The sequence below is a fragment of the Dioscorea cayenensis genome, chromosome 5 (assembly GCF_009730915.1).
Source record: "Dioscorea cayenensis subsp. rotundata cultivar TDr96_F1 chromosome 5, TDr96_F1_v2_PseudoChromosome.rev07_lg8_w22 25.fasta, whole genome shotgun sequence".
Taxonomy (NCBI): Eukaryota; Viridiplantae; Streptophyta; class Magnoliopsida; order Dioscoreales; family Dioscoreaceae; genus Dioscorea; species Dioscorea cayenensis.
In genome coordinates this window covers 23,623,960-23,649,508 of record NC_052475.1, presented here as the reverse complement: position 1 = coordinate 23,649,508, position 25,549 = coordinate 23,623,960, and the positions used below count along the sequence as shown (strand labels likewise).

The 25,549-nt window shown below is 36.0% G+C and overlaps 4 protein-coding genes and 1 long non-coding RNA gene across 5 annotated transcripts; 2 read left to right on the top strand and 3 right to left on the bottom strand.

The window, feature by feature from the left end:
* Positions 1-303: 303 nt before the first annotated feature.
* On the top strand, positions 304-984 carry LOC120260142. The gene is made up of 2 exons (XM_039267583.1): positions 304-879; positions 961-984. Exons 1-2 carry the CDS (start codon positions 304-306, stop codon positions 982-984), a joined length of 600 nt encoding a protein of 199 aa, XP_039123517.1.
* Positions 985-1,240: 256 nt separating this feature from the next.
* On the bottom strand, positions 1,241-4,323 carry LOC120262477 (S-type anion channel SLAH2-like). The gene is made up of 6 exons (XM_039270599.1): positions 4,169-4,323; positions 3,383-3,530; positions 2,793-3,302; positions 1,948-2,718; positions 1,829-1,860; positions 1,241-1,750 (listed from the first exon to the last, which is right to left on the bottom strand). Exons 2-6 carry the CDS (start codon positions 3,512-3,514, stop codon positions 1,447-1,449), a joined length of 1,749 nt encoding a protein of 582 aa, XP_039126533.1. The 5' UTR covers positions 3,515-3,530; positions 4,169-4,323; the 3' UTR covers positions 1,241-1,446.
* A 2,854-nt stretch (positions 4,324-7,177) lies between these two features.
* LOC120259871 (U11/U12 small nuclear ribonucleoprotein 59 kDa protein) lies at positions 7,178-13,308 on the bottom strand. The gene is made up of 10 exons (XM_039267324.1): positions 13,166-13,308; positions 12,838-13,004; positions 12,427-12,763; positions 12,217-12,300; positions 11,599-11,664; positions 10,712-10,784; positions 9,357-9,745; positions 8,869-8,909; positions 8,122-8,354; positions 7,178-7,406 (listed from the first exon to the last, which is right to left on the bottom strand). The coding sequence occupies exons 2-9, from the start codon at positions 12,984-12,986 to the stop codon at positions 8,273-8,275; spliced, it is 1,221 nt and encodes a 406-aa protein (XP_039123258.1). The 5' UTR covers positions 12,987-13,004; positions 13,166-13,308; the 3' UTR covers positions 7,178-7,406; positions 8,122-8,272.
* A 1,055-nt stretch (positions 13,309-14,363) lies between these two features.
* Positions 14,364-15,039, top strand: LOC120260952. The gene is made up of 3 exons (XR_005536532.1): positions 14,364-14,396; positions 14,483-14,518; positions 15,004-15,039. It is a non-coding gene; the product is annotated as an uncharacterized LOC120260952 (long non-coding RNA).
* Positions 15,040-18,498: 3,459 nt separating this feature from the next.
* On the bottom strand, positions 18,499-22,476 carry LOC120260141. Its single transcript, XM_039267582.1, is given in 5 exon segments — positions 18,499-19,775; positions 19,821-20,122; positions 20,318-20,427; positions 20,546-20,884; positions 21,227-22,476. Coding segments are annotated over 5 exon segments (3,126 nt in total). The 3' UTR covers positions 18,499-18,650.
* Positions 22,477-25,549: the final 3,073 nt, after the last annotated feature.

Below are 25,549 nucleotides of genomic sequence, written 5' to 3'. Positions count from 1 at the left end.
TGGTAATGCAGTAATAAACAACAGAGACTTGCCATATTTTACTTAGCTTAGACCTTGACTCCAAACAAAAAAAAAAAATGGTGAACTAATTGGATGATCCATTGGCAAACTGACATTAAAGAAAACATAGTTTTAAATAAACAGCTAACGTGATCATGCAAGCCATATCACTCATCTAATGATAAGAGAAATGACAAGGTCCAAGATGGTGGCATTCTTGTATATTAATGATCCTGCCATGCCACCATTATTCATCATTTCATCCTTCTTTCTCAACCTCTAAGAACTCTCCAAAGACCTTCAATGGAGTCCTCTCAGCACCTTCCTAGTGAAAGCTTTTCCCATGGCTGGCTTCTGAACATCAAGCCACCATCAATGGATGCTCACAGTGACAACTTTGAGACTGGTTCCTTTATAGAAATAGACCCCAATTTGATCTCCATGAGATTTTCTCATGATGATCATGGCTTTGTTTTCAGCCTCCCTAGTTCTGAACAACTTCCAGTTATAGTTCCTGCCACTCAAATCATCTCAGGTGGTGTTGTCGTCCCACTTCAACCAGAAAACAACTTCTCACATTCTTCGTTTGGGCATTCGCTTTCTGAAAACTCATCTAAGCCACTGCTATCATTGAAGAATATAACCTCAAGAAACAGCAAACTCAAGCTCTCTATCTTGTGGGGTTGCACTAAGATTCCCAAGAAGACCTTCTGCAAATACTTGTGTTTTCTCTTCCCATTCTGCAGCAAAGTTAGATGCTTGAGATTGACTCCTCCTACAATATCTGCAAGAATTCACAGCAATGCCTACACCCCACCGATGATTGATATTCGCAGTGAATCAATCAAAGAAGCTGTTCTTTACTGCAAGAATTCAACTGTAAGTTCAATGAAATGAATGTGTATGCCTGTTTTGTTTTTACTGCTAAGCTGTAGTTTCTCTTTGCTTTTTTTTGTTCAGAGAGCAAATGATGAACACTTATAAGATGAAATGGTGGTTACGTTTTGATTCTGCTTCATCTGGTGTTTGTCTAAATGCTCAGCACTACTTGATTTATATATATATATATATATATTGAGTTCACGGCGGCGAGTTGACTCTGAAATAGTTTATTCAATCTCTTGACAAGTTCATTCATGCTGTTATGCTGATGTACATGTCTCCAACCATCTCTTCTTCATTGTTTCAATATGAAATTTTACAATCATTTTTAACATACTGAACATTACACGGCCCAATATCACATTAAAAAAACATCCATTGATAATTATCACTTCATTTCATTCAAATAGTTACATAGGACTACATAGTTCCAGTCAAACTCCAACATTACTGCCTTCCAGTGAAGATGCAATCTTCATCTCCAAAAATCACTAGCTTCCACAAGGGAAGAGGATCAAATTGCATCATCTAAAACAGTGTGAATTAATGACTTGAAACATCCTCTTATACACCTGCTTCAATGTCTTTGGCATCAGAGTTTGTTGCTTTTATATGTGTATTTTTCTTGCTTGATTTTGGTTTCCTGTAAGCAATGGCAATGGAGATGTCATTGGGGAAGAGATCATGGAGAACGAGCGCATGGATGATGGTCGATACAAGCAAAGCGGTCACTGTGACTGTAGAGATCGAAGAGAGTGCAACAGAGAGAGTTTGAGTGAAGACATTCTTCACTTCAGTTGAGTATCGTATTGTCGCAATTGCAGCACCGGTTGTTGGAAATGTATATGCCCACCATGCCAATGAGAACCTAAAGTATACAAGCATCATGTATGAGATACCATTAATGAATGAGCAGGAATGCAAACTCATGAGTATCAGTATGTACCTGAAACCTCTGAAAAAGTTTATCCGAACAGCCTGCATATATAAAAGTGAAAGCTCAAATGATCAGAAACCGATATCAATCAATGCTTGATGATTGTAAGGAATGAAAGAGAAACTTACAAGAGAGAAATAGAGGAATAAAGCGATGAAATAAGCTATCCTCGAGCCGTAATTAAAGTCATCATTGATCTTTGCCCAAGCCATGCAAGCAACACTAGGTGCTGCAACAAATAAGAAGAATACTGGATGGAGTTCTTTAGGGAGTGTTTCATTTGTCGGAAGTCTCTGATAAAGAGTTACAAACAGGACTATGTAGTGAGCTAGGCCGACGGCAAAGAAGAAGATAGGTCCTTCTTTGAGACCCATAGATGCTCCTAGCAATGCGACAACAAAGTTTCCAACAATTGAGAGATGGTTTGATGGATTAGCAACCTTTGAAAGCCGACGTTGGCCTCCTGACATCCACTGGCCATAGATTTTCAGCTCGAGACACAAAATCGGAATCATTAGAACATACCATACAGACTTATGCAAGTTTGTTGTGACCGATGGTGGTAAACCAATTGTCAAGAACAGACAAGCAATCCATGGAGCAAAGAAGAAGTTGACTCTAACTGGATGGTAATACTCTCTTCGAACAGCTTCAAAGTAAAATATTATCTTCAGAAAGTAGGTAAGGGACACAATTCCCATCAGTGCAATTGAGATACTCCACAGAACTAGATTAACATTCAAGCTTACATTCAGAAAACTTGTAGATGGAGATGTTGCTAATGCCTTCCAAAGAATGGCTTGGCTACTTATTCCAAGACATATACCGAATGATGTAATTGGGAATCGAAGAAGGAATGGCCACTTCTTATCTTCAGGAAGAACTGATTCTTCTGATGCCTAAACATTAATACAAAGATTACTGACAGTGCTTAAAGTTTTAGAAATTCTAATCCAATTAAGACGTTATATACCTTAAGTGTATCAAGTTCAGGCCCTTGTAATGCATCAAAGTATCGGTCTACGGCTGGTATAATATCTTCTTCAGTAATTTCTGAAGCATTAACATATTCGGCAACCGGTGGCTGAGGAATTCCGCGTAAATTAGATATTTGTCTCTCAAGTTTTCCTGAAAATGTCTTGAAAGAATCAAAACGCTTATCCTTGAGACTGTCTTGTCGTTGTATCTTGCTCTGAACTTCGAGAGTAACATTGTTACATGAATCTCCGAATGACATTGGCTGAGAATGAAACTTGGCATGCTTTTTTTGTTCTGAATTGGCAGCAGAAAAAATAGAATCCTCTGGTTGGTCATTACTGGCACTGGCACCATTTTTATGAATATTGTCAATGTTTGGGATTCTTTTAGCTCTTTCAGCATGAAATTCAGAAGGAGAAGCAGGTAAACTGATAGAGATAGAGTGTGAATGGTGATGTTCAATTACTGAATTCTTATGTGTATCAGTGTTTGCATGTTGTGATCCCTGAAAAGACAACAGAAATTAATTAGATAATGAATAGCTGAACTTTGTGAAGAGGAAAAAAAATTCAAAAGATTACTCACATTAGCAAATACAGGATCAACTTGAAGATTTGGAGTGGTATCAAAGCCTTTAACTGATTTGGAGGCTATGTATTTGATTAGTGATGGAAACTCTTCTGGATTGGCTTGCTTCACATCTTCTTTCTTCTCCATTTGTGAACAGTGATATCTACAAACATCATTTGGGTATCAGATATTATAAATCATTCCTAAATCTTTAAAAGGTATAGATATATATATATATATATATACATTAAAAAGATGAAGAAAATTCACAATTCAACAATTAACTTGTTCTTTCAAAAGATGAAGAGATTTCCAACGGACAAAGTAATGGTCAAAACCAAACCAAACCAAACCAAAGAAGAAGGTGATGAGTTCTTAGAAACATCATTTTTAAGAAAAAAGAAACTCCCAAAGAGGAAAAAGAAAATATAATCTCAGTTGGGAAGAGAGGCTTAGTTTCATTAAAGTACACTTTTAAAGACAAGAAAGAATGGACTAGAGAAATAAACAAAGAAAAAGTAGAACAAGTGGAAGTTAAAGTTAAGGCTAATGCATTGTTTACAAAAAAAAAGTTAATAAAATACATCTACACTCAGTTCATAGAGAAAGATTTTTGAGAAAAAAAAAAAAAGAACAAACTATATCATCAAAACATCATCAACCTAGCAACACACTGAAAGGTTGATAAAATGCCTGCATGTTTATATATACAAAGCAGGCAGAGATGGTTTGCATGAACTCATTTAACAGAGAAAATGAAAATCAAACAAAAACAAACTATATTATCAAAATAATACTCACTATGTTTTCCCTCCTGATGATCAAACCTCCAATACTTTGATCTGATACCCCTCTTTCTTTCTCTTTACATATACATATATTTGAATAATGGCAAGGTTGGGCAGTGTTCTTGATTATAAATATCAAGAAGAAAGAACACAGCAGCCACAATTTCATGTTCTTTATGGGACACACACACACAACCTCATTTATAAGCTGGCAAAGAACAGCTTGGATGAACATAGGTAGGTAGACAAATTAACTGTGTAAAATTAGTTGAGTGATTAATTAAAATTAATAAAATGCCTTTTTTCTCTCTTTTGCACGCAAGTCCAAGCATCAAAATTAACCATTTTGATGTCTGGTCTACACTATAAACAATGTGGGTCCTACTGTATGTCCTGTGTATTTAAGTGGTTTGCTGTTCAGAACCCAACATTCTTTTTGGATGTCTTTGTGTTGTTTGTTGCGTGGCCAATTGACTAAGACTAACCATGAGAGATACAAGACGAGATGTGTGGAAAGATTAAAGATAGCCAATAAAGAATCGACTTTTTCTATTCAAAACAAATATTTTGACTTAATTTTTTTTTTCTCTAAAAGTGTGTTGAACTGTGAAGCGTGCCGAAAAGATGGATGCTCGCCGCTTCTACGGCTTGTAAGTTGGTTCTTTTTTAATTTTAAATTGAGTGTTCAAATTTGTGGTTTATTCCTATTATTTTAAAAAATTAATAATTTTTTTTATCAAGTTTTTTTTTAATAAATTAATAATTTATTTATTTTATTTAAAATAATAATAATAATAAATTCTAATTTTAATATAAAAAATTAGAGAAAAATTAGCATATGCCCTTTTTGTAGCTTAGTCACAAAATTCTCCTAATGCTGACCTAGCTCATGCCAACTCCTGAAGTGTAAGTGGTTTGCGGACTCGCGTTTTTGTTATCTTTTATTGTGTTTTTGTATTATTTTTTTCATTATTTTCACTATTAGTACATGATGATGTAACTCAATTGTTAGTTGTTATTTTTGTTGTTTATATAAATATGTTTTTGGTACTTTCTGTTTTGTTTGACACATGATTTGTTTTTTTTTCTGATGTAACTCAATTGTTAGTTGTTATTTTTGCCGTTTGTATAAACATGTTTTTGATACTTTCTGTTTTGTTTGACATCAACTTGTATTTGTCATTTTTTTTAATAAACTATGATTTATTTATTTATTTATTTATTTATTTTATAAATAGCATCAAATCTCATTAAAATTTTGAGATTAAAAACATTGTTGATAGTACATATCAATTTTTTTCCTTGAATTGTTATAGCACTTCTATGTTTTTAAGTTTTGATCACATATCAATTAAAGAATTTAATCACTTGAATTAGGGTTTTATTAGGTGATCTTCAATGGAGGGTGGCAAGAGCACCACTCATTAAAAAATTAATAAAAAGGTCATAATTAATTTTTTACTTAGTATGGCACCCAAAAAATATATGATCAATAAAGTGCTACTTATTAAACCTTATCAAGAAGCAAAGTCATAGTACATTAATCATGAAAACGTGTAACCCATCCAGTAAGCATGCATCATTTTAATATTAATTAACACTTAATTAATTATGCTAGTAAACACTTGATAAGAATACATCATAAATATCATTAAGTATCACTCAATACATTGACCCGTTCATGAACATGACTCTTTTCACCAATTAATTAGGTTCTCTACATGATTAATGACATAATATCTTCTTTCATCTTTACCATTTTATTGGAAATATTCTTTACAAAAATCATGTGAAAATGGAGGTCCTAATAATATTGAATATATAGGACATCAGAGTTGATCATGTGAAATGCTTTTCTTTGAAAACATGTTTTATATTTCATGTGAAATAAGATAAAGAAATAAATACTGCTTGACATACATATATATATATATATATTGGACAAAGGAGGACAAAAATTTATGTGAAGAAAAGTAGTATATTCTTCATCTTACTTCATATGAAATATAATAATGTTATCAAATAAAAACATTTCCCATGATAAAATTTGATATCCTTTATAAATATTCAATATTATCAGATCCCTCATAGTTCAACTAAAAAATATCCAAATAATTTATTTTATGACAAGTGATGTAAATGCACATGCAATTGTCTTAATACCTTTTTCTTTTTTTCTTTATTTTTTGCCTTTTATGAGCATCATAATAAGACCAAGAACCTTGAACAAAAACTAGGCAAACATTCACAACTAATTCAAAATAAAATTGGGTGCTGAAATATGACCTTATGAACACTATGACCAAGAAAATAAAACACGTGTGGAGATTAAGATCAACTCTAGTCTTTTAAAAGCCTTTGTTTTATTAATAATAATAATAAGAATAATAAGAAAAAGGAAATGTCCTAGAAGATGTTGATGTTATACTGTTAGTGAGAGACAACTAAGACAATGAGATATGTGAGCCCACTCCGTCTGCCTTAAACTTAGGAGATAAATAAAAAATTGAATAAATAAATAAATAATATATTTTTTAATATAAAAAAAAGGAAAAAGACAAGATTTTAGTCTATTTGCACCGCACTGCACGGATTGGACGGAGAAAAAAAAGTCGGCTTGGTTTGACCTTTGAGAGGGTGTCAACATCCAGCATGACAATTTGAGCTGGATATCTGATAGGTTTTAGTTTAACAATAAATTGGTTTCTTTACTAGTTTAATATATTATTTATTTAGTTATTTTACTTAAATGTGTTATTATTATAGATATAAATGGCAATATAGCATGTAACACATAGGGCAGTAGTATCAGTCTCGGAACGTTTTATTCAAAGTTTAAAAAAAAAAAAGAAAATGGTACTACTGAGTCTTTATTCCAATGTAGATGACTCTATATTTATTTATTTATTTATTTAGAAGGTTTATTAATGACATCAGAGTGGAATATTATAATATCAAGAGATAGCAAACTTTCTAGTTCTAGAAAAATAAGAACAGAAGAAAAATTAATGTCTTAGTAAAGTCTAAATCTTACTGCTGGACGGATTTCTGATACTTGACTTAAAGTATCTCTAATGAGAAATATATTATCTTGATTTACATCAAAACCACAAACATAACAATTACTCAAAACCCAATCAATCTGGTCATAACCAGAAGTCTTTCTTCATTACAAGAAGTCTGGTCCCTTTTTTAACGGTTGGAAAAATACATTTGAGTAGACATGCACACAGAGAACATTTTCAGTGGACCTGCAAGTTGAGAACACAATGAAAAACATTACTTCTATTTTAAGAAAAAAGTACTAAAATATTGATCAATTAAAAAAAGGAAAAAAGAAATTAGGTTAGATTAAAGCTACAAAGAATCCAGACATGGACCAGAAGAGACAGTGTTGGTAAAGGTAGGTGTGAGTGGGGGGCTTTATAATGCAAATCCAGCTCATACAGCTCATACAGATCATACAAAAACTTAACAATTAACTGGATGCCAAGCACTAACAAATCAAGTGGGCAAACTGGGGTGCAATCATGAACATGAAGAACAGAGGACAATGGACCAATCTCTAGCAACAACTTAACACCTTATACTTCTCCAGCTGGGTAGCATTCTCTAGAGTTTTGTACCTGAATTTAGAGTACATTGCCGAGGCAAAAAGAAAGACATAAAAATAAAACTAAAATTTGAGTATGTCATCTGAAATGCTTACAAACAAAGTTCTGTGTTCTAGGTTTCAGTTCTATATTATGTGAATGTATGGTTTGTGTTCTCGCTTTGCAAACCTGAATTTTGATTGCATTACTTGGAAAGAGAAGATGCAAGTAAGAACCTGAATTTTGAGTATAAGACTGTAGTTAATTTCAACACCTAGATCATTCCATTGGTCAGTCATTTTTCATCTAATGATGGAATTACCTTCTATAAGCTATATAAGACTGTAGTTTAGGTAAGTTTTGCAAACTTTACCTGATCCATGGATTTGAGATTGTTTCCAGATGGTTTGCATTGTAAAATTACTTTTTTTTCTTGTGAATTATGTTTCCTTAGCCAAAGCTTTAGAATCAGGGCAGTTCTTGGCAGAAAGCGATGGGTCTCTATCACTCAGATAGGTAAGTCTTCACTTGGGCCTAGTAACAAGATAAGATGCCCAGATCTCATCTGCAGGCGGCGGTGGCTGAATCCAATGTCCTGGTATACGGCTGCATGTCAATTTCACCAAAATCAACAATTGTTAGCAAAGTTAACTAAAAAAAGAAACAAAATTCTTTTTCTTCTTTCGAAGGAAATTATAAAGGATAATCCCTGCTGTACCTTGTCCTCTTTTTAATATAAGTGGTTTATCCACTTTAAAAAAAACTATAAAGGATAAAATTAGAAAAATGGAAAGGAAGGAGCATGGAAAATGATGGACTGAAAAGGAAACATAATCTTATCCAGTCTCATTTTCTTTATTTAAAAAGGCACAACAAAACAATTTCTCCACTTGTGTTGTTTTCCTCTACTTCCGTCTCAGTGCAAAGATACCTTTCAGAAGATAGATTATTTATGCCATGCTACTAGTGTCAAAATTTGTTTTGTTTGATAACATATACAGTCTAGAGTAAGAACTCTTTTTTTATCTTGCTGCTGCTGCAGTAATGATAAAAAAGGAAAATAAGATACTCTAATGTTGTCATGTATATAAGTTAAACAGAAAAGTAAGTAACTACACACCTTCCACCAGGTCTAATATATGCATCCCACATTCTTCTGACCTGAAAATTACAGAGTATGTACATCATAATTGGCAAACTGTTGGAACAACATGAACGATTCAAACAAAATGATCTAATTAATAACAGGAGTAGAATAGTCAAGCGGATGAACATGAAATACCACTAACTAGAAAAAAGATACTGTGGAAAAGGATTCTGTTTACTGGACTCCTGCTTATTTACACCACTGAGCAAATGAACTAAAAGTTGTTTGTAAAATATTGCACGATTCCTGTTGAAAGATTTTTTTTTTTTTTCCTTCATAAATCAATGGATTATTCACTTTGAGGAAATAGGAATCCACAACAAAGGGAGAATCAACCATTTTCTGTTTACCAACAAATGAAAAAAAAACCTAGAACATAATGTAAGCATCATAGATTTAAGTAGGAAACTTTAATAGAAAAAGTAGAATAACCAGTGCATTCACTGTGAAGTATAACTTGCCTCGATTAGGGTTCCCATATCATTGTTGCTTCCGTGATAATAATGGTAGAACTCAAATGGTAAATTTGTCACAGAATCATAGCTTGCAGTTAGTCTTTCCTTTGGGTTCTCATCAGGTGCAGGGCGCACAAATTCATCTACATCTACGTTTCTTTCACTCCCTGTTGCATTGGACCTATCTTGCATAGTGGTTGAGTCACTCTTGTCATGGTTGATATCTTTTTCTTCAGTGATTGGATTCTGGTTAACTTTCCTTGATCCCTCAGCAGCAGCAATAGCATCCTTAGTAGCACACACTTCAGATAGAGCAGCAGCTTGCCGCTCCTCCTCCTCAACTGCAGCACGTACTCGTTCCAGAAATTTGTCATCCTCTTCCGGAAGAAAATGCCCTGCAAAAGAATAAGATTTTAAGAAACCTTATACATCTTCCAATATCCTTTACTGTGCACCACTCTTATGCCCGCATCCATGAGAAAGAGAATTTACAAGAAAAGCGTTTCCCTAATAAGAATTGCAGACAGTTAAAAGAAACAAAAATGAGACATGAAAGCCCTTTAAATGATTTATTATTTAAATCATGTGCACACATGAGTTTAATAAGAAACAATTTATTAGGTAGGCAATCAAGATGTTCAGTGCAATCACATTAATGGTAAAGCAAGAAAATTAGTATCTGATCAGACACCTGCACAAGTCATTTAATCTAGTGAATTGTGAACAATAAACAAATAAACAATAAAATTATTTTTTTTTTTTCAAACACAGTAAAAAAGAAAACTATATCATCCATTTATGAGTTAAATGACTCATCCAGAAAGTGGTGAAATCACATAGATCCTTCAGATACAAGAATTGCAGAGGTGGTGGAGGGATTGCAGATAGGAAAGGAGGAGTTGACACTAATTTGGAATAGGCTCAAATTGATTAAAAATGTATGGTAAATCATATATAGACTTGCACATATGGTTTTTGAAGTCAATCTTATCATAAATACAGAAGAGAACAGCTAATGTCCAATTACAAAGCATACATTACATATAATATAACTACTCCAGATATTAAAACTCAAGTTCGTTTCCAAGTGGCACACAGTTAATGGGCCTCACTCCATGTTTAATGGCACCCACTGGAGGCCTCTCAGATGCAAATTTGATATAAATCTAAACTCCATACACCCAATTGTATAATCAATGATACTATCATACTCATATAATTTCACCCAAAAAAAAAAGCAAGGAATACACAAACACACACACACACACACACACACACACACACACATATATATAACATTTTGGTTGCTGCCCAAGTAAAGAATAAGATCTAAGTTTTAAAATATAAACATAAAAACTTACCTTGTTTCTTCAATTTTTGAATCCTGATGGAACGAAGTTCTTGCAACTTCTCAATAACCAAGATCAGCTCAAGCTGCACATCAAGAATAACATGTCCATCAGGACTGTACAACCATTTGAAACTTCTTCCAAAAATAAACACATGTATAAGTAACCAAAACATTAATCAGATCATACAAATGGGCTCAATATGTTCTGTGACTAAATAAACTTAATTATCTTTGGAACAAGCAGGTCCATGAGAGAAAGCTGTACAAGCGTTCAGCACAAAAATGTGTGTGAAATAGTTCACGAGAACAAAAAACATTTTCCATAGAGGAAACTTACTGACATGAACCAGAAATTTAGCAAATTCTTCAATGACAATTACACACTACTAATATGCAGGTATAACTAAGAGCACACATGAAAAGGGAAGTGTAAAAGAATTTGAGTTCCTCTTTGGGTATGCAAAGATGGGAAAGCCAAAAGGAAGGTGATATAATAAGTTGCCATCAGTTATTTTGTCAAAGAGAAGAACTACTCATTATGGAATCTCCTCATGATTACTGCCATGAATCAAGCAATTTCCAGTCACAATGGGAAGATGTATAGAATGCATATTCAGTAAGACTAAAACCAAAATAGCACAGGCTTCTGCAGACAACTCTCTGTATGAAATTCGAACACAACGAAATTGATTGCTTGTCAACAGCAAGCACTGGAATACTATACAGCATGCCACATTAAAAAGCTTTTAAAAACATGTTAAATTGTCCCATAATACATAGGAGATCAATTATGAATTATAAAGGCCAAGAGAAAGGACCATCAAAAACCATACAGGATAGTCTCTTAGAAACAAATTCAAGATTATCAGACAAAGTGTTCAGGGGCTTAAGTCTCACCTCAGATTCAAGTCTCTTTTTCTCTTCATTAGCTTTAAGCTTCGCAATTGCCTTCATGTCCTCTACCTGGAATTCTCATCATCAGACATATGACAATAAAACAAATTCACAATAATGATGACTTCCGCCAATCAAAAGAAGTCATAGACCTAGGGATAACATGAAATGGAGAACACTAGCAAATTTTACACCGAAAAAACTAACAGCAATACATCTCATGAAATGCTTCTGATTATGGTACACCCAGATTTCTTTTATGTCTGCCTGTCCACATCAGGGACTCATTGACAAGATTAAAAGTAATTGGAAGGACTGTTTATTTTACATTATACGCCCATCCATCTCAACACAAACAGACTATTGATTACTCTTGAACTTTGTAATGTAATCGTTTCTTACTTGGTCCATTCTAACTTTTTCAATCAACCAATTTCACATTTATGATATATCCTATGCAATCATACAATCAACCCATCAAATAAGCCATTAACTCACTAAAAATCGCCCTAAAAGACTGAAGTTACTTATTTCAGCATGATCCAAATAAAAATGCTAGTAATTCTAGGTCATCTTACACAAGAAATACATATTGCATATGTAAAAGACAGTTTCTCATACCTTCCTCTTAGCAATGTCCTTGGCAATCTCCCTAGCCCTCCATTCAGCAACTTCCTTATCAGCTTTATCACAATTTTCACGCTCCTATAGGCAAATTAAAAATCACAGAAAAAGAAAAAAAAAACTCAGTAAATCATCATGAGCATGATTAAATTAAAATTATTTACAAGATGTTTCAATAGCAAACCAAAAGCCAAACATCTGAGAAACCTTGCGCAACATTTCAGCAACACGCTTCCTCTTTTTCTTCTTCCAATGCTTATTCCTCTTATACTTTTGGAATTTTTGCGCCAACTTAACTGTAGCCGATCTTTCTTCCCATGAAGCTAATCCACTAGCAATAGAACTGAAAGGTAGAAGCTGATTCTTCAGAGAGAAAAATAATGATTTTGCAGCATTCAACGAAAGAGATTCCTGAATATCTAAAGAAATCCTCTTTGCTTTAATTGTCTCAAATATTTGCAGATGCATGCCCTGCATCTCATCTCCCTCAGCATCATTTCCACTTAATCTTCGCATTTGATGAACTTCTTCCAGCTCTTTCTCCCTGCCTCAAAAAAGATTACTTTACTTAAAAATCAAAGACACCAATGCCAATACCAATCACAACAAGGTACGCACATTGCTTGTAATAAATCAATGGTTTCTCGCAAGCTCTTCACATGATCATGAACATTTCCAGACTCCCAGAACGAACTCACAACGGATTGAAAAGGTTGCATAGCTTGCAACTGTGGAGCTATTCCCGAAAACAATGGCGTAGGAATCATCCCAAACAATTCAAGCCACTGCAATAGAGAAAATTCCTCACTTCCAAGCAAACAATTCACATAAATCTCCCAATACATAACAGTCCAATCACTGAAGGATCGAGATCATCCATGAACTAAATAATTCGAATTATAATCTAAAAAAAAAAGATCGAAAGAGGAGATGAGAGAGAACTCACGGTGATCCTCACCGGCACCAATGGCGGTTCAAAGCCTCAATCTGGAACTCCCACGATGACGAAGAGGTAAAGCCCTGTTTTCACTCCTTATTGAATCCGACCCGATAATTCAAATCCGATAACGAGACTATCGGATCCTCATTTTACCCGCCCGAAACGAGTTAAACTATATATATATTGAAAAAATATCCACGTGTCCCTCTCTAAATTCTTCCACGTCACTACCTTCCCTCCAGCACCGCCATCCTCCCGCCTCGCAAGCCAAAGCTCAGTCTTTTCAAACCCTCAAATCCCTAGAATCACTGGAGAAGAGGATCGAAGCTTTGGCGGAGTAGAGATGGAGAAGAAGGACGTACTAATCTCGGCCCTCGGCGTTGGACTTGGTGTTGGCACTGGGCTCGGCTTGGCTTCCCGGAAGACTGTCGGTAATTGGACGGCCGCGGGTGATTCATCGCCGATTTTGATGCCGGAGATAGTAGAGGAGGAGCTGATGAGGATGGTCTTTGATGGAAGGGAGAGCAAAGTTGCCTTTCATGAGTTTCCTTGTTACTTGAGGTTATGTTTTCCTTCTTGTAGCTTGGGTGGACTTATTAGATTAGAATCGCTAGATGGTGGAAATGGAGCTTTTTTAGGTTTCTTGAACTTTCTTTGGTGTCACCGATGACTATGAATGCTAGGATTTTTGTTGCCATTCCGGAAACTATGACACTAGATTCCTAAAAAAGTTGGCTTTTTTTAAGGGTTTTTTTTTTAATTGGGATACTTGTTCTCTATTATTTGCTTCTCAGCTTACACTGAGTTGATTCTAATTCGGTGGTCTTTGTTTTTTGTTTTTCCCATTTTTTCCTATGAAGATAACATTCTTGATTTTGATGATAGTGAGCAAACGCGCGTATTATTGGTAAGTGCAGCTTATGTTCATTTGAAGAAAAGGGACTTTTCTAAGTTCACTCGAAATCTCTCTCCTGCTAGTCAGGCCATTTGGCTGTCAGGCTCTGCAGGTAGTTCATTTGGGGTGTCATCTATAAATATATTCTCTGTGCTTAGGACTAACTTTAAGAATCCCATCTAAAGAGCTTTACCAGCAGATGCTTGTGAAGGCTTTAGCACACTACTTCGAGGCCAAGTTTTTGTTGCTTGATGTGACTGAATTTTCACTCAAGGTGAGAAGATGATGTGACTGAATTTTCACTCAAGGTGAGAAGATGATGTGACTGAATTTTCACTCAAGGTGAGAAGATGACATATGGTTATTTGTATTTACTTTGATGGTTTTATTAGTATCATACTCAGTTTCAGTTATAAATTTTACAACAGATACAAAGAAAATATGGAAGTTCCAGCAAAGATACTGTAAGTTGTAGCTATAAGAAGAAATCTTCTTGCCTTGTACATCAAGTTGGGCATCTGCCTGCATTCTTGATGGGAACAAATGCTATTTGTCACAAATACATGGATAATGTCTGTTATTTACAATTATTCCTAGTTTGGATTATCTAGTTTATAATTAGAATGTCATTTGATATCTCTGTTTTGCCATCGTGGTGTATTTCCATGAATCACACTAATACATTGTTTTCTCTTCCAACTTAATTCTTTTACCTTTTTACCTGGGATAAATTTAAGCCTTTAAATGACGTTCCATCTTGAACGTCTCTCTGATTGGATTACTGGGATTTTGTTTTTTGATGCTTGGTATGCTTCATTTCTTAACAGAATCAGCATTCTGTACAAAAGAATATTCTCTGTGGGCTTTCAATAATTTTCATCAGCTAGTGCATCTGTTAAAGTGATTTACCTTCAGTAAAGATTTCTATCTATAAATTTTTCTTTGGCAGTCTTTTACAAGATCAATTTCTGCGGCAGCACTTGAGGGACTATTTAGCCTACTCGGGTCTTTTTCAATCCTTCCCCAGGCAGAACAACCTAAAGATTTTACTCTTGATCCTACATGAATTTGAAACATATATATTGCATGTATGTTTCTTGGTATTTACTTGCTCTGGATTGCCTGACAATTAACCTTTTGATGAACTTTGTGAGACTGATGGTTTTGTTGAATTACGCTATTTTTCTTTTGAACAGATATATGATTATAGAACATGTTATTGATGCAGTGGCACCCTGTAAAGTAAGTCTAATGTTCACGTCCATTTCATGGGTGAAGGGGTAAATGCTGCAAGATAAGATATTTCTATGGCTAGTTATCTGTCTTAAAAAAAGATAGAAAAATTACTTTCTTCATAAGATGGAGGATCTTAAGAAATGATCAAATATATTGGTGTTCAAGTAAACATTGTGGGCATTGTTGTGGCATAAGTGGCAAGTGATTTGCTCTTATGGAGTAGAAAGTCTTGATAGATGCCACATAAGTTGACTTCTTTGTGAATTATCAAGTCCCTCACCATCTAGAGCAGCATATAAGAACTAGCCTTGAATAAACTCATTCATTTAAATACTTCACTAACTGGATGTGATTATTCGATCATGTCTTAATTTTGCGACTAAAGAAAGGACTCTTTAAAGTTTTTATCATGCAAGGTCTTTTGGTGTGGTCATTTTCTGGTCTTTCCAGCTATGAAGAGCAAATCCAAGGCTTACGATGGTCTTGCCCCTCTTCATCCTTTTTATATTAACCTAAATTATGCTGGTGACTGTTGATCAATTGGCACTATAAATTTATTAAAAAAAAAATAAATAAATGTGATTATTTCTGTACAAGAAATGTTTGGATAAATAATATTCTATAATTTTTGCATGGATTTTAGGGGCCATCAGCTTGATCATGATCTTGGAAACCTATCCATCAAATTGCCTTTCAACCATGAATTGAAGATCTTGTATTCTTATCTCTATAACAAGTACTTGTTTGGCTAAATAATATACCTCGATTTTTCTTTTTTCTCACTGGCACTGGCAGGGTCATTGTGTAGGCAGGGTAGTAGTGCGGAAACAGTTTCTAGGTAGCATTCTCAGACAATCATAGATTACCAATTCTACTGTATTCAATCTCATGTATATTGGTGTTTCTTCAGTGGTTCAGAAAGAGTTATCATCGGCTCAAAACTTAGAAGATATGCCTCTGTCTCAACTGATATGAGTGACATTGTTTCACATAGACCTCCTGTGAATCCAGGTAGAATTGCCTCAACCTTTTTTCTCAAAGTATAGAAAAAAAAATTCCTTTTTGTTATTGATATTAATTGTAATTTTTATTCATGAAAACTGATTTTGCGGCTGTTTTTCCTGTTATATGAACTCTAGTTCTTTGAAGATTGACCCAATTTGTATTTATAATCAGGCACACAGGACAATCCAGTTAAGGACATCCGAAGAACTCTAGTTCTTTTTGAAGATTGACACAATTTGTATTTATATTCAGTCAAGGGACATCCACAGGACAATCCATTTTAATATGATGTTGTGTTTAGTTTTATTCCATCCAAACTGCAATAATCAATAGATTGCTGCCAGTTTTGCTGCAGAAGGGTCAATAATGAAGGAGCTGAAGCAGTGGAATGAATCATACAGCGCGGAGGGGGCTCAAGAAAACAACAGTGACTATCATACTTCCTTTAACCCGTATAATTGTATGATAAACAGAAAGATTGTCACGCCCCGAACCTGGCTCCCCAGGCTCAGTGCACTGACAAACGGCCACACACCAACCAAGCTGAGGCCCAGTAGGCATGTAAGGCCTCAAAACCTGTTCTCAATTAATCACAAAAAGTCTAACAGAGGAAAGGCTAGAAACAAGAATGGAGTTCAACACTAAAAAGAAATAACTAAGTTGTCTCTGCACGATTGCTACAAATTTAATCACATAAAAAAACTATGCCCACAACAAACGGGACTTACTACATGCTAAGAAGATTGACGGTGGTCCCAACGATCCCTACTAAAGCTTATCCGTCACCGACCTCTACTCCCCGATCCGAAAGAAAAATAACAACAAAATTTATGAGCTGACAGATTCAAAGTAAGCATCCACTAAAAATATAGGGATCACTTATCAAAAATCATAATTTAATGATTTGCAAAAACCAACCATAAGTTTAATTCACATAACATAGATGTCAAAAAAATTAAGCATATAGGTCCCCAAACAACTATTGCCCAAAACAAATCACAAAAATTCATATATTTACCCTCGTGACCCGAGATAAAACAAAAGTCATATTTTTTTACCCTCGATGACCCGAGCCAAAAATTAACAAAGGCCGATATTCTCGACCGACGGCAAGCAGTGGGAAACTATAGTTTCTAGAACAAAATACGTGTCGACACGGTCAGTGTTTAACCCCCAGTGACAGGGTTGTTGCAAAGTTAGTTGGGGACTAATTTCTATATCAAAGTACCTTGTTCACAAAACGATGAACTAACAAAATTCAAAACAAGCAAAGTATAAAAATTTACAGTAACATGATCCCATTTTTTTGTCATATCAAAATACACCAGTTAATGGAATACAAACATGAACAGATAATAAAAATAATAATACTCTTTAATCAAAAATTAAATAAATACCTGAAATTCAAAATAAATAAATAATACATAATCTGGACTTTAAACCCAAGAATTATTCACAATTTAAACAAATTTCCAAAATTAAGAAATTTTAAATAATTATAATTCAATCACGAGTATGTAAAATTTCGGAAGATATGAAATTTTTAGAAAAAAAGAAAAATTCAGAATTTAAATGAATTATCTTGAAATTCAAAAATTTAAATAAAAATCAAGATTCCACTCGCACATGTAAACACTTCGATTCAAAAGAAGATCATCAATTTGAAATATTAAATAAATTAAAAATAATTTCAAAAAAATAATATTAATTATATAAACAACATTTGAATAGTAAATAGAAACCCTAATTATCACAAAAATAAATAAATTAAATATTGATTTTTCACAAATTTATCTAGTTTCAAAAGGTCTATATACGTATTATAATTTATATGTGGATACTTACCTAAATGTTTCACAACTCCAAGACTCCAAATCAGATTATCCAAAATCAAGCACTCGAAGGATGCCCTAACAAACATAAATCATGTGCATAAATGAATGAATAAACACAAACGTTGGTGAACACATATCAAATTCCTTACGGGTGAAAACTAAGGATGAGAATAAGTAAGATCTCACAACCACAATAAAATTCAAGCACCTACCTTGGATCTTTCGTCACAAAATTCAACGAGAAACAAAATATCAAGAGCCTGCCGCCAAGGTCACCACACGACACAAGAAGAGATAGGGTTTCCTCCGGTTTTCTACTCTCCTCTAATTTTTAAACCAAAACAAATATCGTGTGAGGATCCTCGCTCGGGTGTTACGGAACGATAAATCAGATCTGGGAGGCTGGGATAAGATAAGGGTCTCCTTTTAAAATATAAATAAGTAGATAGATTTAACTAAAAATAATTTAAAATTAATTAAGAGGTTGGGGTCCACAAACTCCTCCCTCCTTTAAAGGAGTTTAGTCCTCTAAACTCTTACCTGAAGTATCATAAAGATACGGATATCTCTCTTTTATCTCAGACTCTAACTCCCAAGTTGCTTCACGCTCTGAATGATTGCTCCATTGAACCTTGACATAAGAAATGACCCGCCTTCTCAATGTTTGCTCCTTAAAATCCACAATCTTTATACGTCGCTCCTCATACGTCAAATCATTGCTAAGCTCAAAGTCATAAAACTGTATCACATGGTCAGGATTCGGAATGAACTTCTTCAGCATAGAAACATGGAACACATCATGTACCCGAGACAATGAAGGTGGTAATGCAAGTCGATATGCCACCTCACCAATGCGTTCTAAGATCTCAAACGGACCAATAAACCGAGGGCTGAGCTTCCCTCTCACACCAAAACGAATAACTCCTTTAGTGGGAGCTACTCTTAGGAACACATGATCACCCACCTGGAACTCCAAGCTTCTTCTCCTATTATCTGCATAACTTTTCTGCCTGCTCTGAGCTATTCGCAGACGATCTCTGATAAGACGAACTTTCTCCACTGTCAACTGCACAATCTCTGACCCTAACAATTTACGTTCTCCTACATCATCCCAACAAATTGGTGACCTACATCTCCTGCCATACAGTGCCTCATAAGGAGTCATTTGAATACTTGACTAATAACTGTTATTATAAGAAAACTCTATCAATGGCAAATGTCGATCCCAAGAAGGCCCAAAATCAAGCATACAAGCCCGAAGCATATCCTCCAGAATCTGAATTGTTCTCTCAGACTGCCCATCAGTTTGCGGATGAAAAGCTGTGCTGAACGTCAATTTGGTTCCTAAGGCCTTATGTAGACTCCTCCAGAAGTGTGCCACGAACCGCGTATCCCGATCAGACACAATAGTAACAGGAACACCATGAAGTCTCACCACCTGATCAATGTACAACTCAGCTAACTTCTCTAAAGTCATGCCAGTCCTGACAGCCAAGAAGTGAGCAGACTTGGTCAGCCTGTCCACCACCACCCACACACTGTCGAAGCCTTTACTGGTTCGAGGAAACCCAGACACAAAATCCATAGCAATGTTCTCCCACTTCCACTCAGGAATGGGAAGAGGGTGCAGAAGTCCCGCTGGCCTCTAATGCTACACCTTGACCTGCTGACAGGTCAAGCACTGTGCCACGAACTGTGCGACATCTCTCTTCATGTTGTTCCACCAAAAGATATCCTTCAAATCCTTGTACATTTTGGTGCTTCCAGGATGCACTGAGTAGCTGGTATAATGAGCTTCCTCCATGATTTCCTTTTTCAATTCTGAATTATTTGGAACACAAATCCGATCACCGAATCTTACTGAGCCATCTTCATGAATTCTAAACTGAACTTGGGTGCCCCTTTCCACTTCTTGCCGAATCTTCTGCAGATAACCATCCACTTCTTGTGCTGCTTTAATCCTCTCAGATAGAGTAGGTCTCACCACTAAACCTGCCAAATACACGCCGGGTGTCCTTTAACACCACTTGTAGGTCCATTCGTCTCAAATCCTCCAAGATAGGCTTCGGGAGGTGATTAATGTAGCAACACTCATCGAAAGATTTCCTACTAAGGGCATCGCCTACCACATTTGCCTTTCCGGGATGATAGCCGATGGTCAAATCATAGTCTTTCAATAACTCCAACCATCTCCTCCTGCTCTCATATTCGACTCCTTACGGTGAAAAATGTATTTAAGGCTCTTGTGATCCAGTAAACACCTCACAAGTCTCCCCATACAGGTAATGCCTCCATATCTTCAGGGCAAAAATCACTGCAGCTAACTCCAGATCATGAGTAGGATAGTTCACCTAGAATGGTTTCAACTGTCTAGAAGCATAAGCCACCACATGACCATTCTGCATCAAAACACACCCAAGACCAGTTTTACAAGCATCGCTATAAATGGTAAACCTTTTACCAGGAGATGGAAGTGTGAGAATAGGTGCAGACACCAACCGGTGTTTCAACTCTTGGAAACTTTGTTCACACTTATCTGACCACTGAAAACTTGCTCCTTTCCTAGTGAGTTTGGTCAATGGTGCCGCCAACACTGAAAACCCTTCCACAAATCGTCTATAATAACCGGCTAGCCCCAGGAAACTGCGAATCTCTGCCACATTAGTAGGTCTCTTCCACTCAACAAAAGCTTCTATCTTCTTGGGATCAACAGAAATCCCATCCTTAGTTATCACATGACCAAGGAAAGCTACCCTGTCCAACCAGAACTAACACTTAGAGAATTTCTCAAACAGTTTCTTCTCTCTCAAGATGCCTAGCACAATCCTCAAGTGCTCTTCATGCTCTTCCCGACTCTTCGAATATACCAAAATATCATCAATAAAAACCACTACGAACCTATCCAAGAAAGGTTTAAATGTTCTATTCATCGGATCCATAAAAAGCATGTACCGGCGTTCGTCGACCCAAAAAGGCATTACAAGAAACTCATAATACCCATAATGAGTCCAAATGCGGACTTTCGACACATCCCCGCTTTGATCTTCATTTGGTGATATCTTGACTCGAGATCAATTTTTGAAAAACACCGAGAACCACGCATTGATCAAAAGGTCATCGATCCGAGGCAATGGATATCGATTCTTTACTGTTACCTTGTTCAACTCTCGGTAGTCAATGCATAATCGCATACTGCCATCCTTCTTCTTCACGAACAAAACTGGAGCGCCCCACGGAGAAACACTTGGGCGAATAAATCCCTTCTCAAGCAGTTCCTCAAGTTGCTTCTTTAACTCCTTAAGTTCTGCAGGTGCCATCCTGTAAGGAGCCTTAGATATGTGGCTCGCTCCCAGAATCAAATCAATAGTAAATTCAACTTCTCTATCTGGTGGCAAACCAGGAAGATCTTTAGGGAAAACATCAGAAAATTCATTGACCACCTGAATATCCTTTAACACTGGCCCTTCTGATTCAACTTCCACCAATGTTGCAAGAAACCCCGAGCACCCACCCAAGAGTAATTTCCAAGCTTGTAAAGCGGAAATCACACAAGGCGGTGATACAGACTCATTTCCCTGAAAGGTGAACTCAGCTTCACCAGGGATTTTAAATAATACCCTTTTTGTATAACAATCAACTACAGCATGAAATCTAGACAGAAAATCCATTCCCAAAATGACATCATAGTCAGTCATACCCATAACATGAAGACAAGCTAGCAACTCATGACCGGCAACAATAATGGGACAGTTCTCACATACTCTACTAAGAACAATATCAACTCCCAATGGGGTGGCAACACACAAATCATACTCAAAAGTAGTAACAGGCAAAACATGCTTCCGAATAAAAGTAAACGAGATAAACGAATGTGTAGCTCCAGAATCAAATAAGACACAGGCATATGTGGAATAAACTGATAGTATACCTGACACTACTGCATTTGAGGCATGAGCATCCTCTTGAGTCAATGCATAAACTCGTCCTTGTGTCTTCGGCCTTTCAACTTTATGCTGAGTGGAGGATGAGGGTTGCTCACTGACCCACAGAACCCTGAGGTTTAGGTGTTGGTTCATGCCTAGAATTTTGAACTGTAGAGGATCTTTGTGCTCCAGAAAACTGCATCTGTGGACACTCAGCAATATGGTGCTCCAGACTGCCACACTTGTAACATGCCCTTGTAACCCGCCTGCAATCCTTAGAGTCATGCACACCACCACAAGTAGAGCATTTCTTCTGGCCAGAACGAGAAGAAGCAGGTGGCAATCCTCGAGATCTCTGAGCTGGCGGCTCACCCACTGTTTGAGACTTATTCGCAACCACATCGGACTTGGATCTTCCTCCATTCCCAGTATTACGGTCTCCCTTGTTATCAAAACTTCTATCTCTCTTCTTCTGAAATCTTCTACTTTGATCCCTGGTGTCACCCCAAACGAGTGTCCAATGACTTAGCGCCCTACCACCTCTGCAGATAGTCGGGTCGGTAAAGCGGCTAAACCCCTCCGAATATGTGCCTGCAAGCCTCCCTCAAAGCGTCGGGCCCTGCTTTGATCATCATCAACCAACTTCGGAGCATACCTAGAAAGCCTGTCGAATTCCATCTCATACTCATCAGCGACATACTCCCTCGCGTCAAGTTAATGAATTTTCTCTCAAACTGCACCATCTTGTCTCTGGTGAAGTATTTACAAAAATGGGCTTTCCTCAGCTGCTCCCAAGATTCAAACTCCTTTCCCTGACGAATGCGAAGTTCTCCTCTGTACCAGTGGTTTGCCGGTCCCTTGAGCATGTACACTGCGAACCTAAGCTTTTCTTCTTCATTACACTTCATCACACGCAAAAGCTTTCTCCATTTCTTCTACCCAAACCTCCACATCATCAGGATTGGTAGTGCCCTCAAACCAGTAACGGACCCGCATCTTTTGAATTCCATAATAGTCTTCTCCTTAAGCTCCCAGGGAAGTAGGCGGAGCAAGAGGAGGCGGCGCCAGTGGGGGGTGGTGCTTGCTTATCGCCTCTCGGTCACGCACTCATCCCTACCACCTCTCGAACCAACTCCATCATAGCTTCATCTCTATCCACCCTTCCCGCCTCCTCGGGTGGGGCATCCGCAGGTCGATGCCCGCCCAAACAACTCTCCAACACTCCCATCTGGGCGACTCTGACGGGGTGCCATTCTGCGAGGCAAACCCAATCAAAATTAGGCAAAACTCTAAAAGTTTAACTAGCTCTTGAGAATGTAAAGCAAACACATAAGTCATCCTAGCAGTCTAAAATCGGAAAGGTCTATCAGAATACTAGGATCAAGATTAATCGAGAACTCTCGATAACACTAAATTTGTCACGCCCGAACCCCGGCTCCCCGGTGCTCATCATGACCGACAAACGGCCACACACCAACCAAGTCGAGGCCCAAGAGGGCATGTAAGGCCTCAAAACCTGTTCTCAATGAATCACAAAAAAAAAAGTCTAACAGAGAGCAAAGGCTAGAAACAAGAATGGAGTTCAACACTAAAAGAAATAACTAAGTGTCTTGCAGATACTACAAATTTAATCACATAAAAACTATGCCCACAACAAACGGGACTTACTACATGCTAAGAAGATTGACGGTGGTCCAACGATCCCTACTAAGCTATCCGTCACTGACCTCTACTCCCCGATCCGAAAAGATAACAACAAAATTTATGAGCTCGATGACCCGAAAGTAAGCACCCACTAAAAATATAGGGATCACTTATCAAAAATCATAATTTAATGATTTGCAAAAACCAACCATAAGTTTAATTCACATAACATAGATGTCAAAAATTAAGCATATAGGTCCCCAAACAACTATTGCCCAAAACAAATCACAAAATTCATATATTTACCCTCGGTGACCCGAGACAAAAACAAAAAGTCATATTTTTTTACCCTCAGTGACCCGAGCCAAAAATTAACAAAGGCCGATATTCTGCACCGACGGCAAGCGTGGGAAACTATAGTTTCTAGAACAAAAATACGTGTCGACACTGACTGTTTAACCCCCAAATGACAAAGGTTGTCTGCAAAGTTAGTTGGGGACTAATTTCTATATCAAAAGTACCTTGTTCACAAAAAGCGATGAACTAACAAAAATTCAAAAACAAGCAAAAGTATAAAAAAATTTACGATAACATGATCCCATTTTTTTGTCATATCAAAATACACCAGTTAATGGAATACAAACATGAGACAGATAATAAAAATAATAATACTCTTTAATCAAAAATTAAATAAATACCTGAAATTCAAAATAAATAAATAATACATAATCTGGACTTTAAACCCAAGAATTATTCACAATTTAAACAAATTTCCAAAAATTAAGAAATTTTTAAATAATTATAATTCAACACGAGTATATAAAATTTTGGAAGATATGAAATTTTAGAAAAAGATTCGAATTTAAATGAATTATCTTGAAATTCAAAATTTAAATAAAATCAAGATTCCACTGCACATGTAAACACTTCAGATTCTAAAGAAGATCATCAATTTGAAATATTAAATAAATTAAAATAATTCTAAAAATAATATTAATTATATAAACAACATTTGAATAGTAAATAGAAACCTAATTATCACAAAATAAATAAATTAAATATTGATTTTCACAAATTTATCTAGTTTCAAAAGGTCTATATACGTATTATAATTTATATGTGGATACTTACCTAAATGTTTCACAACTCCAAGACTCCAAATCAGATTATCCAAAATCAAGCACTCGAAGGATGCCCTAACAAACATAAATCATGTGCATAAATGAATGAATAAACACAAACGTTGGTGAACACATATCAAATTCCTTACGGGTGAAAACTAAGGATGAGAATAAGTAAGATCTCACAACCACAATAAAATTCAAGCACCTACCTTGGATCTTTCGTCACAAAATTCAATGAGGAACAAAATATCAAGAGCCTGCCGCCAAGGTCACCACACGACACAAGAAGAGATAGATTTCCTCCGGTTTTCTACTCTCCTCTAATTTTTAAACCAAAACAAATATCGTGTGAGGATCCTCGCTCGGGTGTTACGGAACGATAAATCAGATCCGAGAGGCTGGGATAAGATAAAGGTCTCCTTTTAAAATATAAATAAGTAGATAGATTTAACTAAAAGTAATTTAAAATTAATTAAAAAGATGGGGTCCACAAAGATCTTGTGTGATGAAGGCGGCACTCATCAATCTAAATTATTACATTTACAGTGAATAATATGTGTGTGAGTTTTGTAATCTAACTGCACAAGATTTGTTTAAGAGAATAAAGGATAGCAGCTAGTTACCTTTTGTTTTGCCATTGTCTTCAAGCTGTAACTCAAATTTTATTCTGCTAAATTCTAATGTCTTAAGTATTAAAACGGTTTCTATTCGAAAGAAGCTAGTTTAAC